The sequence below is a fragment of the Rattus rattus genome, chromosome 16 (assembly GCF_011064425.1).
Source record: "Rattus rattus isolate New Zealand chromosome 16, Rrattus_CSIRO_v1, whole genome shotgun sequence".
Classification (NCBI taxonomy): domain Eukaryota; kingdom Metazoa; phylum Chordata; class Mammalia; order Rodentia; family Muridae; genus Rattus; species Rattus rattus.
In genome coordinates, this window is record NC_046169.1 from 1,021,203 (window position 1) to 1,032,377 (window position 11,175).

The 11,175-nt window shown below is 48.4% G+C and overlaps 1 protein-coding gene across 2 annotated transcripts; it reads left to right on the forward strand.

The window, feature by feature from the left end:
- The first annotated feature begins 292 nt into the window (after nt 1-292).
- Nucleotides 293-10,951, forward strand: Rfc3 (replication factor C subunit 3). Of its 2 annotated transcripts, XM_032887011.1 has the most exons (9): nt 293-449; nt 1,304-1,441; nt 2,991-3,058; nt 3,902-3,999; nt 5,640-5,821; nt 6,445-6,581; nt 6,659-6,757; nt 8,708-8,777; nt 10,653-10,951. In XM_032887011.1, the coding sequence occupies exons 1-9, from the start codon at nt 363-365 to the stop codon at nt 10,842-10,844; spliced, it is 1,071 nt and encodes a 356-aa protein (XP_032742902.1). In that variant the 5' UTR covers nt 293-362; the 3' UTR covers nt 10,845-10,951. The 2 variants fall into 2 exon arrangements, with proteins under 2 accessions (XP_032742902.1, XP_032742903.1); XM_032887012.1 differs by lacking the exon at nt 1,304-1,441.
- The last annotated feature ends 224 nt before the right edge of the window (nt 10,952-11,175 follow it).

Below are 11,175 nucleotides of genomic sequence, written 5' to 3' on the forward strand. Positions count from 1 at the left end.
AATTAGAATGGAGTTGTGAACCGGTGAATAAATGAAAGAATGAAACGGGGGAAACCTCCTTCGCTCAGCACTCATATTGGACATCCTGCCTGTCAGAGATACATCTTTAACTCCTTCGAATGTTTTCTACAATGTCACAGAGAGAGAACAAAGGGACAAGGACCGCCCGCCCCATAAACGCAGCGACTGTTGGTGTAGTGGCGCAGTGGGAACTGCAGCGACCACTACAGGCCCCGTTTGGATTTCCCAGCCTCCCTAACCGGAAGTCGCCGGCTGCCGGAAATGACGTTGCAGCCTTTCGCGCTCGCGGGAAAACTCGTCTGTCTTGGTGACGGGCTCGCCGGTGGGGCTGTGAAGCAACCATGAGCCTCTGGGTGGACAAATACCGGCCGAGCTCCCTTGCACGGCTGGACTATCACAAGGAGCAGGCAGCACAGCTGCGCAACCTGGTAAGCCGACCGGGAGGGCGGAGGCTGCCCGGCTCGGCGCTTCCTGCACAGCCGGGGAAGGGAGGAGACGGGCGCCCCAATGTCAGCGAGGGGATTAGAGTGACGAGTTCCTCAAAGTGCAGTGTTTTTGCTGCGTGGGTTCCCATGAGTTTGGTGTAAGGACCTGAAGAAGGCCAGTGTAATGGAGAATAATGAGCAAGGACCCGCTGTAGGGGGCGGGGATGGGGGTGTGCCCCGGCGTCTGTGTCCCTGCAAGGGCCAGATAGGCGCTCCTACTACAGGTTTGTTTTTGTTTTGTGATGCATACACTAATTTAAAATAGAACATTATACTCTGTTTATACAAATACCTGTTTTCCTTCAGTAGCGTTGATGTTCAGTTTCCTAAAGGCAAGATACACCGTCCATGCTAATAGTATTCTTTCGTTTGATAGAACTGTTATTGCTGCCTTTTCCATAGCTTCGCATCAACCCCGTTCAGGTGTGAAGTTCTTCTATATCTCCCAAGTGAACTTAAAAGGAAATCAGTGCACCTACCCCTGAGCAAGAGGACCAGTTTTGGGGTATCCGGGCCAGACAAGCATATGTCTTAGTTACAGAGATGTATTTCACCTTTGGTCACCCCTTATTTTCAAACGGGCCCTTCAGATAGCTTTCTTAGGGAGTTCCAACTTTTAAGCATTTAACATGCCTTGCGTGTTCTGTGTTGTGCATGTAAGTTAGATTAAGTTAGTGTCCAGAGTTTGGTACATATTCTCTTGGAATACTGAGTGTCTTGGTACTTTAAAAGTAGTTTGTTTAGCTTGCCTCACCTCACTTTAAGTAGGATCGAATGTCTTGTTCTTTTGTCCTTAGGTTCAGTGTGGAGACTTTCCTCACCTCTTAGTATATGGACCATCGGGTGCTGGAAAAAAGACAAGAATTATGTGTATTCTACGTGAACTTTATGGTGTTGGGGTGGAAAAACTGAGAATTGAGCATCAGACTATCACAGTAAGCATCTCTGGTTGAGGCTTAGCAGCTGTTTCTGGTGGGGATTTTCAATCCTGGTCATGTGTCTACCTCTCCCCACCACTGACCGCCTAGTGTGTAACCTAAGAAGTTGTGTGCCTGTGTGCTCATGTTCGTGAAGGCGGGGTGCATAGTAGAACTGGCAGCTGCCAGTCCTCTCTTCCTCATTTTGTTTAAGAGAAATGTTCCCTTGCTATCCCCCAAGTCCAGCTGGCAACCTGGGAGGGAGCTTCTGGGGATTCTCCCATCTCTGCTTCCCGCTGCTCTGTGAGGTCCCTGGTGTCACAGACAGTTGCATTTGTACTAGTGCTAGAGAATTAGGTGGCGTCATCAGGTTGACATGTGTCCGCACAACACGTGTGTTTCGCTCAGCCATTTCCCCGGTCCCTGACATGCCCTTCTCTCTTTAAGTGCTACTCAGCCCGGCAGAATTGGCAGCTCCTTACACCTGGTAGTGTGTTAGCGTGCCTTGGTTATGCTTTTACCTTGGTTATCTTTTACCTCGGCAAGACTACGTGTTTTGAAGTTACATAGAGGATGTGTCATGCCTAGTGTCAAGTCCTCCATGGTATCGCATACGGTGTCTTAACGGTATTTTGTATTCAGAAAGGGAAAAAAAAATGCTTAGCGTGGATGGCCATGCTGTTAACAGCCTTCAGGAGGGTAATCATCCCAGAAGAAACAATATTCTACAAGAATAAAGAACTGAAAAAATAGAAATATAAAGCGTGTTCTCACACGGGAGGCTTAATATTGAAAAGTCTGTGTCCCAAGTCACCGTATGAATTTCGGTCGGAGTCCTAATGTTTAAAAAGTGTATGATGTGGCCCTTAATTCCGTATGGAGAATACGTTTCTGAAATGAGATGAGGTTATGAAGAGGGCCAGGGAAGTGGGTGTATTCCCTCGAAATAAACTGTCTAATATAGACTAGCTTAAGTGAAGGTAGGTTTTTTTGAAGGGACGACAGGAAAGAGAAACTACTGAGATGCATTCATTTTGAGAAATAGAAATAGCAACTCTCATGGCGAAATGCAGTTCCCTAACTCGAGTCCTGGCTTGGCGCTACTTTCAGAGGATTTTGTGAGTCTGTGGTCGGGTGGTTTGTGTTTTGAGGCCCATGGTGAGGCAGGGCAGTTATAGGGGTGCGAGTGCAGGAAGGAAGAGTCTCCTTACAGACGTGCGGATTTCTCGCTCAGCTGATGGGTGTGTAGCCAGGTTGCACAGACATGCACAGTGTTGTAGACCATGCGTGTTAAGAGTTGGTGACACAGTCATGACCTCACACAGGTGTCTGAGAGGGATCGCAAAGCCACGTAATTAAGTGGGAAGGCAAAATAGGCGTGTATGAAGTTTTCTCTCCTTACTGACTTTTCTTGAGACACTGATCCTGGGGATACATATTTTTCTTTTATTTCCATGTTAACACGGAAGGCTGTGTAGATGCTTGGCAGCGGTGATTTGGTGGGGCATGAGGTAAAAAGAAGACAGCCAAGAAGTAACTGTTGAACTGACTCTTGTCTCATTCGCAGACTCCATCTAAGAAAAAAATTGAGATCAGCACCATTGCAAGTAACTACCACCTTGAGGTTAACCCCAGGTAACTGCTCCGCAGTTCTCTAAGGAAAGTAGTTAGGGGTTTACTCAATAAAGAAAAGTTTACAGTCGCTGTCCTCCCGCTTAGAGAGCTTTTTAAAAATTACCATTGTCGGAGGTCCTAGGGCGGTGTGTGCCGTGGTCCACGTCACTGAGGTAAAAGAGTGGGCGCAGTGGAGGGAGTGGAAGTCTTGAGCTCTCGTGTGTGTGGCTTTGCTGTACATGAACCTGAGAGTAACCCTGAGAGGATTCATCCAGGTAAAGATTGGGGATGGATCAAATTACAAAAGTAAGTGCATCCGATCCACAGGCCACTCGGGGAATGTTCTCGTTTCTTGACCAGGAACGTGATCATCAGCATCCAGATGTTGTGATCCAGCTGTAGCGAGTAACGGAAAACCGTGTTTCAAGTATTCAAGTTATTCAGTTTCAAGTATTCGTTACTGTCAGGGCATTATCAAGGTGTTTGTTAAACTGATAGTTTTGCTCTCTTAAGTGATGATAAATTACTATAAGAACACAATGTTTCCAGTGTAGTACAATTTAAATCTGTTACTGAGCCTAAAAGATCTCAAGTTTCAAGGTTCATACTTGTAAAATTAGGTATTACTACTTTCAACAAAAAATTTAACCGCACGCTCTTCGGTTGTAGCTGAGCATGGTGGTATACCCCGGAGGCTGACTGCAAATTCAAAACCAGTATGTCTTAGAGAGAGAGAGAGAGAGAGAGGGAGAGCGAGAGCGAGCAAGCTTCCTGATACTGTTGATGTGATAACAGATTAAGGAGGGGGGCACAGTGCTTGGCGCACGTTTCCGTCCGTGTAACCGTCATTCCACTTTTGTGTAGCGATGCAGGAAACAGTGACCGGGTCGTAATCCAGGAGATGCTGAAGACAGTGGCCCAGTCACAACAGCTTGAAACCAGCTCACAAAGAGACTTCAAAGGTAGGCGCCGAGGAGGCGTTCTGTGAGGCCGGGGACATCAGGGCTCTTTTATATTGGAGTTACCATGCTGTGCACGGTTGTGCCCACCCTCAATCCGGGCACTAGGGTGCAGAGGCAGGAGGATCTCTGTAAGTTTCAGGCCAGCCTGACTCATTAGAGTGAGCTCCAGGACAGCCAGGCCTGCACATAGAGACCTGTCCCAGAAAAAGAGAAGGCATGAATGAGGCCCTGGTCTCTGCCCATGCTGTCCGGTCTTGTTCCTGGTGCCTGTTTGACAGCACAGATCACATAACAGCTTACCGTGCACTCGTGTGCGAGTGCGTGTTGAGGATGGAGGGCGACACTCCTGTCTTCCTAGCTTGTTCTTCATCAAGGTGGGGGCTCTCACTGACCCTGAGCTCGCTGATGTCAGCTCTGCTCACAGTGCAGTGAGTTCTAGGGATGCACCTGTCCCTGCTTCGCTAGCATCGAGGTTGATGCCCAGCTTCTTAGATGAGAGCTCAGTCGGAACTTGGCCACTTGTGCTTCCAAAGTTAGATTGACATGTTTTTCCCAATAAATTTATGGTTACTTGAAAATGATGTATTTTACTAAAAAGTGAATTAAAAAAAAAAAAAAGATTTTCCTTAGGAGGGCCTACGTTTCATTTTCAGGAAGCGGTGAGACCCGTGGCCCTGCTGCAGTCTCTACTCCTTGGCTTTCCCTGACACTTGGCGTCCTCGTCCCTGTCTGTCTGTTTCCTGCTCTGCTCAGCCACCTTCTGCTGCTGGGCTCTGTGTGAAGCATCATGTTAGCATTTTAGAACCCTCCACTTGCCCAGACCTTATCATTACAGGGTCCCGTGTTCTCAGACACAGACTGGGCCCTATGCGACCCGCATCTGCTTACAAGTTCTGCTTTGCTACTGGCTGTGGCTTCCAGTGTGTCCTGGGGTTCAGGGTTTAGTGCCCTGACCGCAGGGACATGTGTCGTGGACTCCTCCTTTCTCTCTCAAGCATGATGCCACTTCTTTGTCACTGTTTGCTCCTGTCAGCTCACATGCGGATGTAGCTTGACGTAGATGTTGAGGCTACTTTGTCTGTGGTTGTATCTAAAACGAAACCCCGTTGCTACTGCCTTCCTTTGGAAACAGCTTGATAAACAAATCTGAAAGCTGGATTAGTCCCTTGCACCATTCCTGAACCCCTTAAGGCTGACAGACTGGTCCTAGCCTAGAATGCAGCCAGATTCCTGTCTTCCTCCAGTATGGCTTCTGTAGTGTCTTCTTAGCAGTACCCACCTCTGTGAGGATTGCAGCAGAGATCTCCAGAGTGTTAGCGGGTGAGGTGGAACTCACCGGTGACGTAGAACTCTCGATGTAGTGCAGCACATCTCTGTCTTGCAGCTTTGTTACCAACGTAAAGGCTGGGGTGAGACGTCCTACGCTTACCCCATTTTGACCAGTGTTTCTTAGTCTTGTTTGACTATAAAATCCTAAAAATTAAAAATATTCTGTAAATTCAATTTGTTCTTTTCGGGGGTAAAAGTAGACTATCAGGCCTCTGTTTAGGGTTTCATGCTGGTTAGTGAGGACACAGTAGAGGCAGAAATGGAGGTTTCAGTGACCTCCAGGTAAAGCTGGCTTTGTCTCCCTGCCCCAGTGGTGTTACTGACAGAGGTGGACAAGCTCACGAAGGACGCCCAGCACGCCTTGCGCAGGACCATGGAGAAGTACATGTCTACCTGCAGGCTGATCCTGTGCTGCAATTCCACGTCCAAAGTGATACCCCCCATCCGAAGCAGGTGCCTGGCCGTCCGTGTGCCTGCCCCCAGCATCGAAGATGTAAGTCAGGTCGCTCCCAGAGACACTTCCGCTCCAGGTTTGTTTTCTGAAAGGTAGCGAAGCCTATCAGTCATCGAAGGGGAGCCACAGGTAGAGCCGAGTGCCAGCCATTAGTAGGCACCGAGCGACAGTGATATGTTTAGTGGTGAATGCAAATGGAGCCTGTTCTCTTTGTCTTTTAACAGATTAGTATCAGGAATCCACCAAGCTTCGTGACCTCTCTGAAGTATTCAGTGTCTTCTACCTCGGGCTGATTTACTTAGTTGTGGTGGGGAATGGGAAACAGGAAGTAGGTAGTGTGACTGTCCCTGGTCCCTGGGGGTCGAGGTCAGTGCACCGTTTCCCTTCTCACCTTAACAGCTGTCCATAAAGTGTACGGGTTTCTCACAGTAGGCAGTGAAGAGCATATGCGGCAGCCCCTACTCAACAGTAGGCAGTGAAGAGCGTATGCGGCAGCCCCTGGTTTCTCTTTCCCGCTCACAGTTGCTGCTGACAGATTGCACCAGCACCATGTGTCCTGTAGGCGGCAGTGCAGAGCAGCACTGTGGAAGGCCTCCGCGTTGGTGCTGACAGTAGTTAGGAAATTGCCTCACTGTGCTTCTCTCTGTTCGTTCTTCTTACAGATTTGCAGTGTACTGTCCACCGTCTGCAAGAAGGAAGGTCTGGCCCTTCCTTCGAAGTTGGCTCGCAGGCTGGCCGAGAAGTCATGCAGGAACCTCAGGAAGGCCTTACTTATGTGTGAAGCCTGCCGAGTGCAGCAGTGAGTGGGGCTGTTGGGACGGTAGCACTGTGGGGCGTGAGGCTTGGTTGTTGGTTTATTCTCTTTTTGCTTCACAGATACCCTTTCACCGAAGACCAAGAAATCCCTGAGACAGACTGGGAGGTGTATCTGAGGGAGACTGCAAATGCCATTGTCAGTCAGCAGACGCCACAGAGGTAAGACTGTGCGGGAGTCGACCCTGAGCCTCGTGTGAAAGGGGAAACATTTAAGATCTGAAGTACAGTGGGCTAAGTTGTTAGTTTGTAGTCTCTTCTCTTCCTTAGTCTGTTAAGTGTAAAATTGAACTTTATTTATAAAATAAATTTTGAACTCGCTCTTTTTTTTTTCCAGAATGTTAGGCAGCTTAATTTCAGTGCACAGCATGGACTGCGTAGTGTGCTCAGGCTGAAAGAGTAATCGTAATGGTTGTAATTGCCTTGAAATTGGCACGAATGTACTAGAAAGATACTGGCCCCCCAGCCGTCATCCTAACTTAGCCGACGGTCCTTGACAGGCAGCTTCACCTTAGGCTTCCAACATGTCGTTTGTATGCTGACGGCACTGTTTGCTTAACACAGAGTAAAGAGAGTGTGTGGTAGTGTTCTGGAACTAGAAAACACCGCCATGCCCAAGGACAGGATCTATGAAGAGAGAGCATCACTCTGTTACGTACACTACAGTTGTTTCGCTCCTGGTTTGGGCTTGTTGCTCAGAAGGGGATAGCACCAAAATGGCCTCAGCTGGAGTTAGGCTCGTGGCAGCTTGGTCCCCTGCTGTCACGTTGTGGCATTTTCTCGGGCTCACTGAAACACAGCCTCATCCTTGATCTCTAGTGGGAGTTGATCATTTTAGGGCACAGAATAGACCTGAGTGCAGCCATGAGAACCCAAGTGTCTCGGTTGAGATGGAAATAATAGAGTTGGCATGTGACGAGTTACGGTTTTATAGGATTCTTACCAACGTCACTTAGCGGAGGTGCTACTGAGACTTTCTAGGAAGTGCTGCACTATACTCTTCTGTGGCAAAGGAGGAGTCTGGGTGTCTAATCTTAGAACACTTCTAAGTCACTGTCTTGATTTACCTGGGAGGAACGTCTGCAGTGGCTTCCTCAGAGCCCGGGGCAGTTGTTTCTTTCCGTAGAAGTAATGTATCTATCTAGAAAGGCAAAGCAGTTGTTTGCTACGTTCAGGAATGTTATTTATTCTCGTTGCTATGCAGTGTGTGCGTTTCCCTCATGACCCCTGAAACGCCACGAGGGAGCCAGTTAGGGCTGAGGTTTGGCGCCCCTGTTCACTTAGCCAGGCTTTGCTTCCTGGGGCTCTGGCTTGTCCCTTCGGGAGGGTCAGCGTTGTGTCCCTGCTGTGTTGTGTAGCACTTGGTGCTCACATCACCTCACTGCTCGTATGGTTAGCTGGCGACTCCCAGGCTTTTTTTTTTTTTTTGGTTCTTTTTTTCAGAGCTGGGGACCGAACCCAGGGCCTTGCGCTTCCTAGGCAAGCGCTCTACCACTGAGCTAAATCCCCAACCCCGACTCCCAGGCTTTTTACAGCCACTCTAGATACATTAAGCATAAAACTGTCTAGAAAAGATGTGTCGACAGGTGTGTGCGTGCGTGCGTGCGTGCGTGCGTGTGTGCGTGTATATGCAGCCATGAGTATGTCAATATGTGGAGGTCAAAGGATGACTTTCGGGGGTTTACCTTTTAGGGGATCAGATGTTGTGCCAGGCCCTTGGAGTCTTGGTTTCTCTCCAGCAGTGTTGTGAGTGATACAATTAGTAGCCCTCGTTATATAAATACCTATTGTTAAAAATGTATGGAAAGAAACTTCAGAAAGCGAGCTGACCCTTGGCCGTGTGGTCCAATGTGTCCTAGGAAGGTGGGGCAGGAGGACGGCTACTGATTAAAGCCAGTATGAGCCACGTGGTGAGGCTCAGGCCACCTGGGCCACAGAACAAGTCTGTGATCTGACAAACTAAATGGGACAGACTCACTCACACAGCACATGTCAGACGGAGGCAGCTTCTCTCTGCCTCAAGCTGATAATCAAGAACATGGAACTATACTGACTGGAGAATTGAAATCGCTCCTTTGTATCATAAAACAGCAGTACCTTTGTTTTGTGTAGGCTCCTCGAAGTCCGCGGAAGGCTCTATGAGCTTCTGACGCACTGTATTCCTCCTGAGGTAATCATGAAGGTAATCGGCTCCATTCTACATCCTAACTTACAGAGCTAAGACGTGGACAGCACCCATGTGGTCAGAGCCTTCCCAGTGCTGAGGGCCGCACGTCTGTAACATTTCGTTAGTTCTGCAGAGGGTGACTCCTCTCTGCTGGGTGCCAGGCACCAGTAGGGGCCACTGAAGAAGGGAGGGAAAACCTCAGTTGTGACAGTATGATCTAGGGAGTGACCTGCGAGACTGTCGTGTGTCTGTAAAGGAAGGAAAATGAAAGTACCAGTGGGACCCCGTCATGCACAGCCAAGGAGAGGGAAAGGCCTTTTCTGCTGGTTTCAGAGCTGGGATGGAGCTCTGTAAATGCCTGGGGAACAGGCACTCCCGGGACGACATGGCATGTGCAGAATGAGGCTGAAGATATGGGATAGTCTCGGCTTTGTACGATTGGCCGACTGGCCTCTTAGCAAAATTTACCGACTTGCGATATTAGGCCATTCATGGGGTTTTGCTTGTTTCTATTAAAATTGCACAGTAATGTGAACAAATCATATTATACTAAATACACAAAGAAAAATGCTCTTTTGTATACAGAAGTTAACACTTTGCATTAGTAGCATCTTTCACCTAACGTGCTGTGTGTGTGCATGCGTGTGTGCGTGTCTGTGTGTGCGTGTGCCTTTGTGTTTGCTCGTTAGTGTGTAGTCTGTTTATGGTACTGAATTTTCATTCAGCACTGTAAGACAGATGCTACCCGCTTGTATGGCCGTGTCAGTTTCTTGAAGATGAGCGGTTTGGTGGAATTCTGAGTCGCTACTGCGTTATTACAAGTGTTGCAGTGCGTGTGGGAGCAGCTCTCCCTGCGCTTGGAACCTTGGAGCCTTGGAACCTCGCACCCCAGCTTGTGCAGCTGCACACAGATGCTCCCAGAGTACGATGGGCTTCCTCCTGATGAAGCATGGGGAGTTGAAGGTGCTCAAAATGGCCGGATATGTTGGCCACACCTGTAGCTCCAGCCTCTCGCATGAGGTGGAAGGATGTCTGCCTCACCCGGGTCACCCTGAGACCCTGCCTCCAAGAGTAGGTCATGTAGATTACAGCTTCCTTACCCATCAGACGGCACAGGGCAGTGGGATGTGCTGAAGGCCAGTAGCTGTTGCCGTCAGGGTTGCGTGGTGGACTGGGGTTCCCCACTTGGCACCAGGGTCTGGAGATAATACGTATTACATATCCCCAACCCGTAAAAGTCAGGGTTCAAGATGCAGTCACTTTTTAATCCTTTGACTTTTTGAGATTATATCACTGTTTCCTCCTTTACTGTCCTCACTGTAAGCCCTCCCCATAGTCCTCCCTGCGCTCCTTCACACTCCTGTCCTCCTTTCATTAATTGTTGTCGCGTACATGTGTATATTTCTATGTGTATTCCGTGTGTGTGCCTGTGTGTGTGCGCGTGCATATTCTTCCTAAGTACACATGTATGTGCAACCTGCTTAGTCTGTGTAATTTCACTTTTATCAAGATACAGTTTCTGTTGCATATGCTTTCCTTTTGCATCATTAAGAAAGCAAAAACCAGTCCTTTAACTCGGGCCGTTGCAGGGCTTTCTGTGTCCGGAGCTCGGGAGGCCTCGGGTCAGCACTGGGTTTCATTGTTTACACGATAGTTTGACTGTGTTAACAACTACTGATTCACACACACACAATGACTGCTTCCTTACACGTGTGCGCACACACACACATCTATACACACATGTACATGTATACACACACACACACAGGTGTATATCCACCTGCATACACACATAGACTGTGTTGAAGCTTTGCCTTTCGTGGGTGAGAAGCATGCATGTTTGGCTCTCTTTCTCCTTGACTGATTTTAAGTCCCTCGCACTTCCTGTAGGGCCTGCTCTCAGAACTCCTGCATAACTGTGACGGGCAGCTGAAAGGGGAAGTGGCACAGATGGCGGCCTATTATGAGCATCGCCTGCAGCTGGGCAGCAAAGCGATCTATCATCTGGAAGCATTTGTGGCGAAGTTTATGGCACTTTATAAGAAGTTCATGGAGGACGGGCTGGAAGGCATGGTGTTCTGACTCAGCTCCTCCAGCAGGGCAGATGCCTGGTTTATATAAACGTATGCTGGGACTTTGGATACAATAAACTGCTTTACCTGGTAAAGGACTGTGGTCTTAAAAACTAATCCTCGGGGTTGGGGATTTAGCTCGAGGTAGAGCCCTTGCCTAGGAAGCGCCAAGGCCCTAGGTTCGATCCCCAGCTCCAAAAAAAAACAAAAAAAAAAAAAAAAAAAAACAAAAAAAAAACTAATCCTCTCTCTAAGTATAAGTCTTTGTTTTATTTTTATGTGCATGGGAGTGTTTTGCTTACATGAGTACCTTGCATGTGTGCCTGTGCGTCATGTGAATG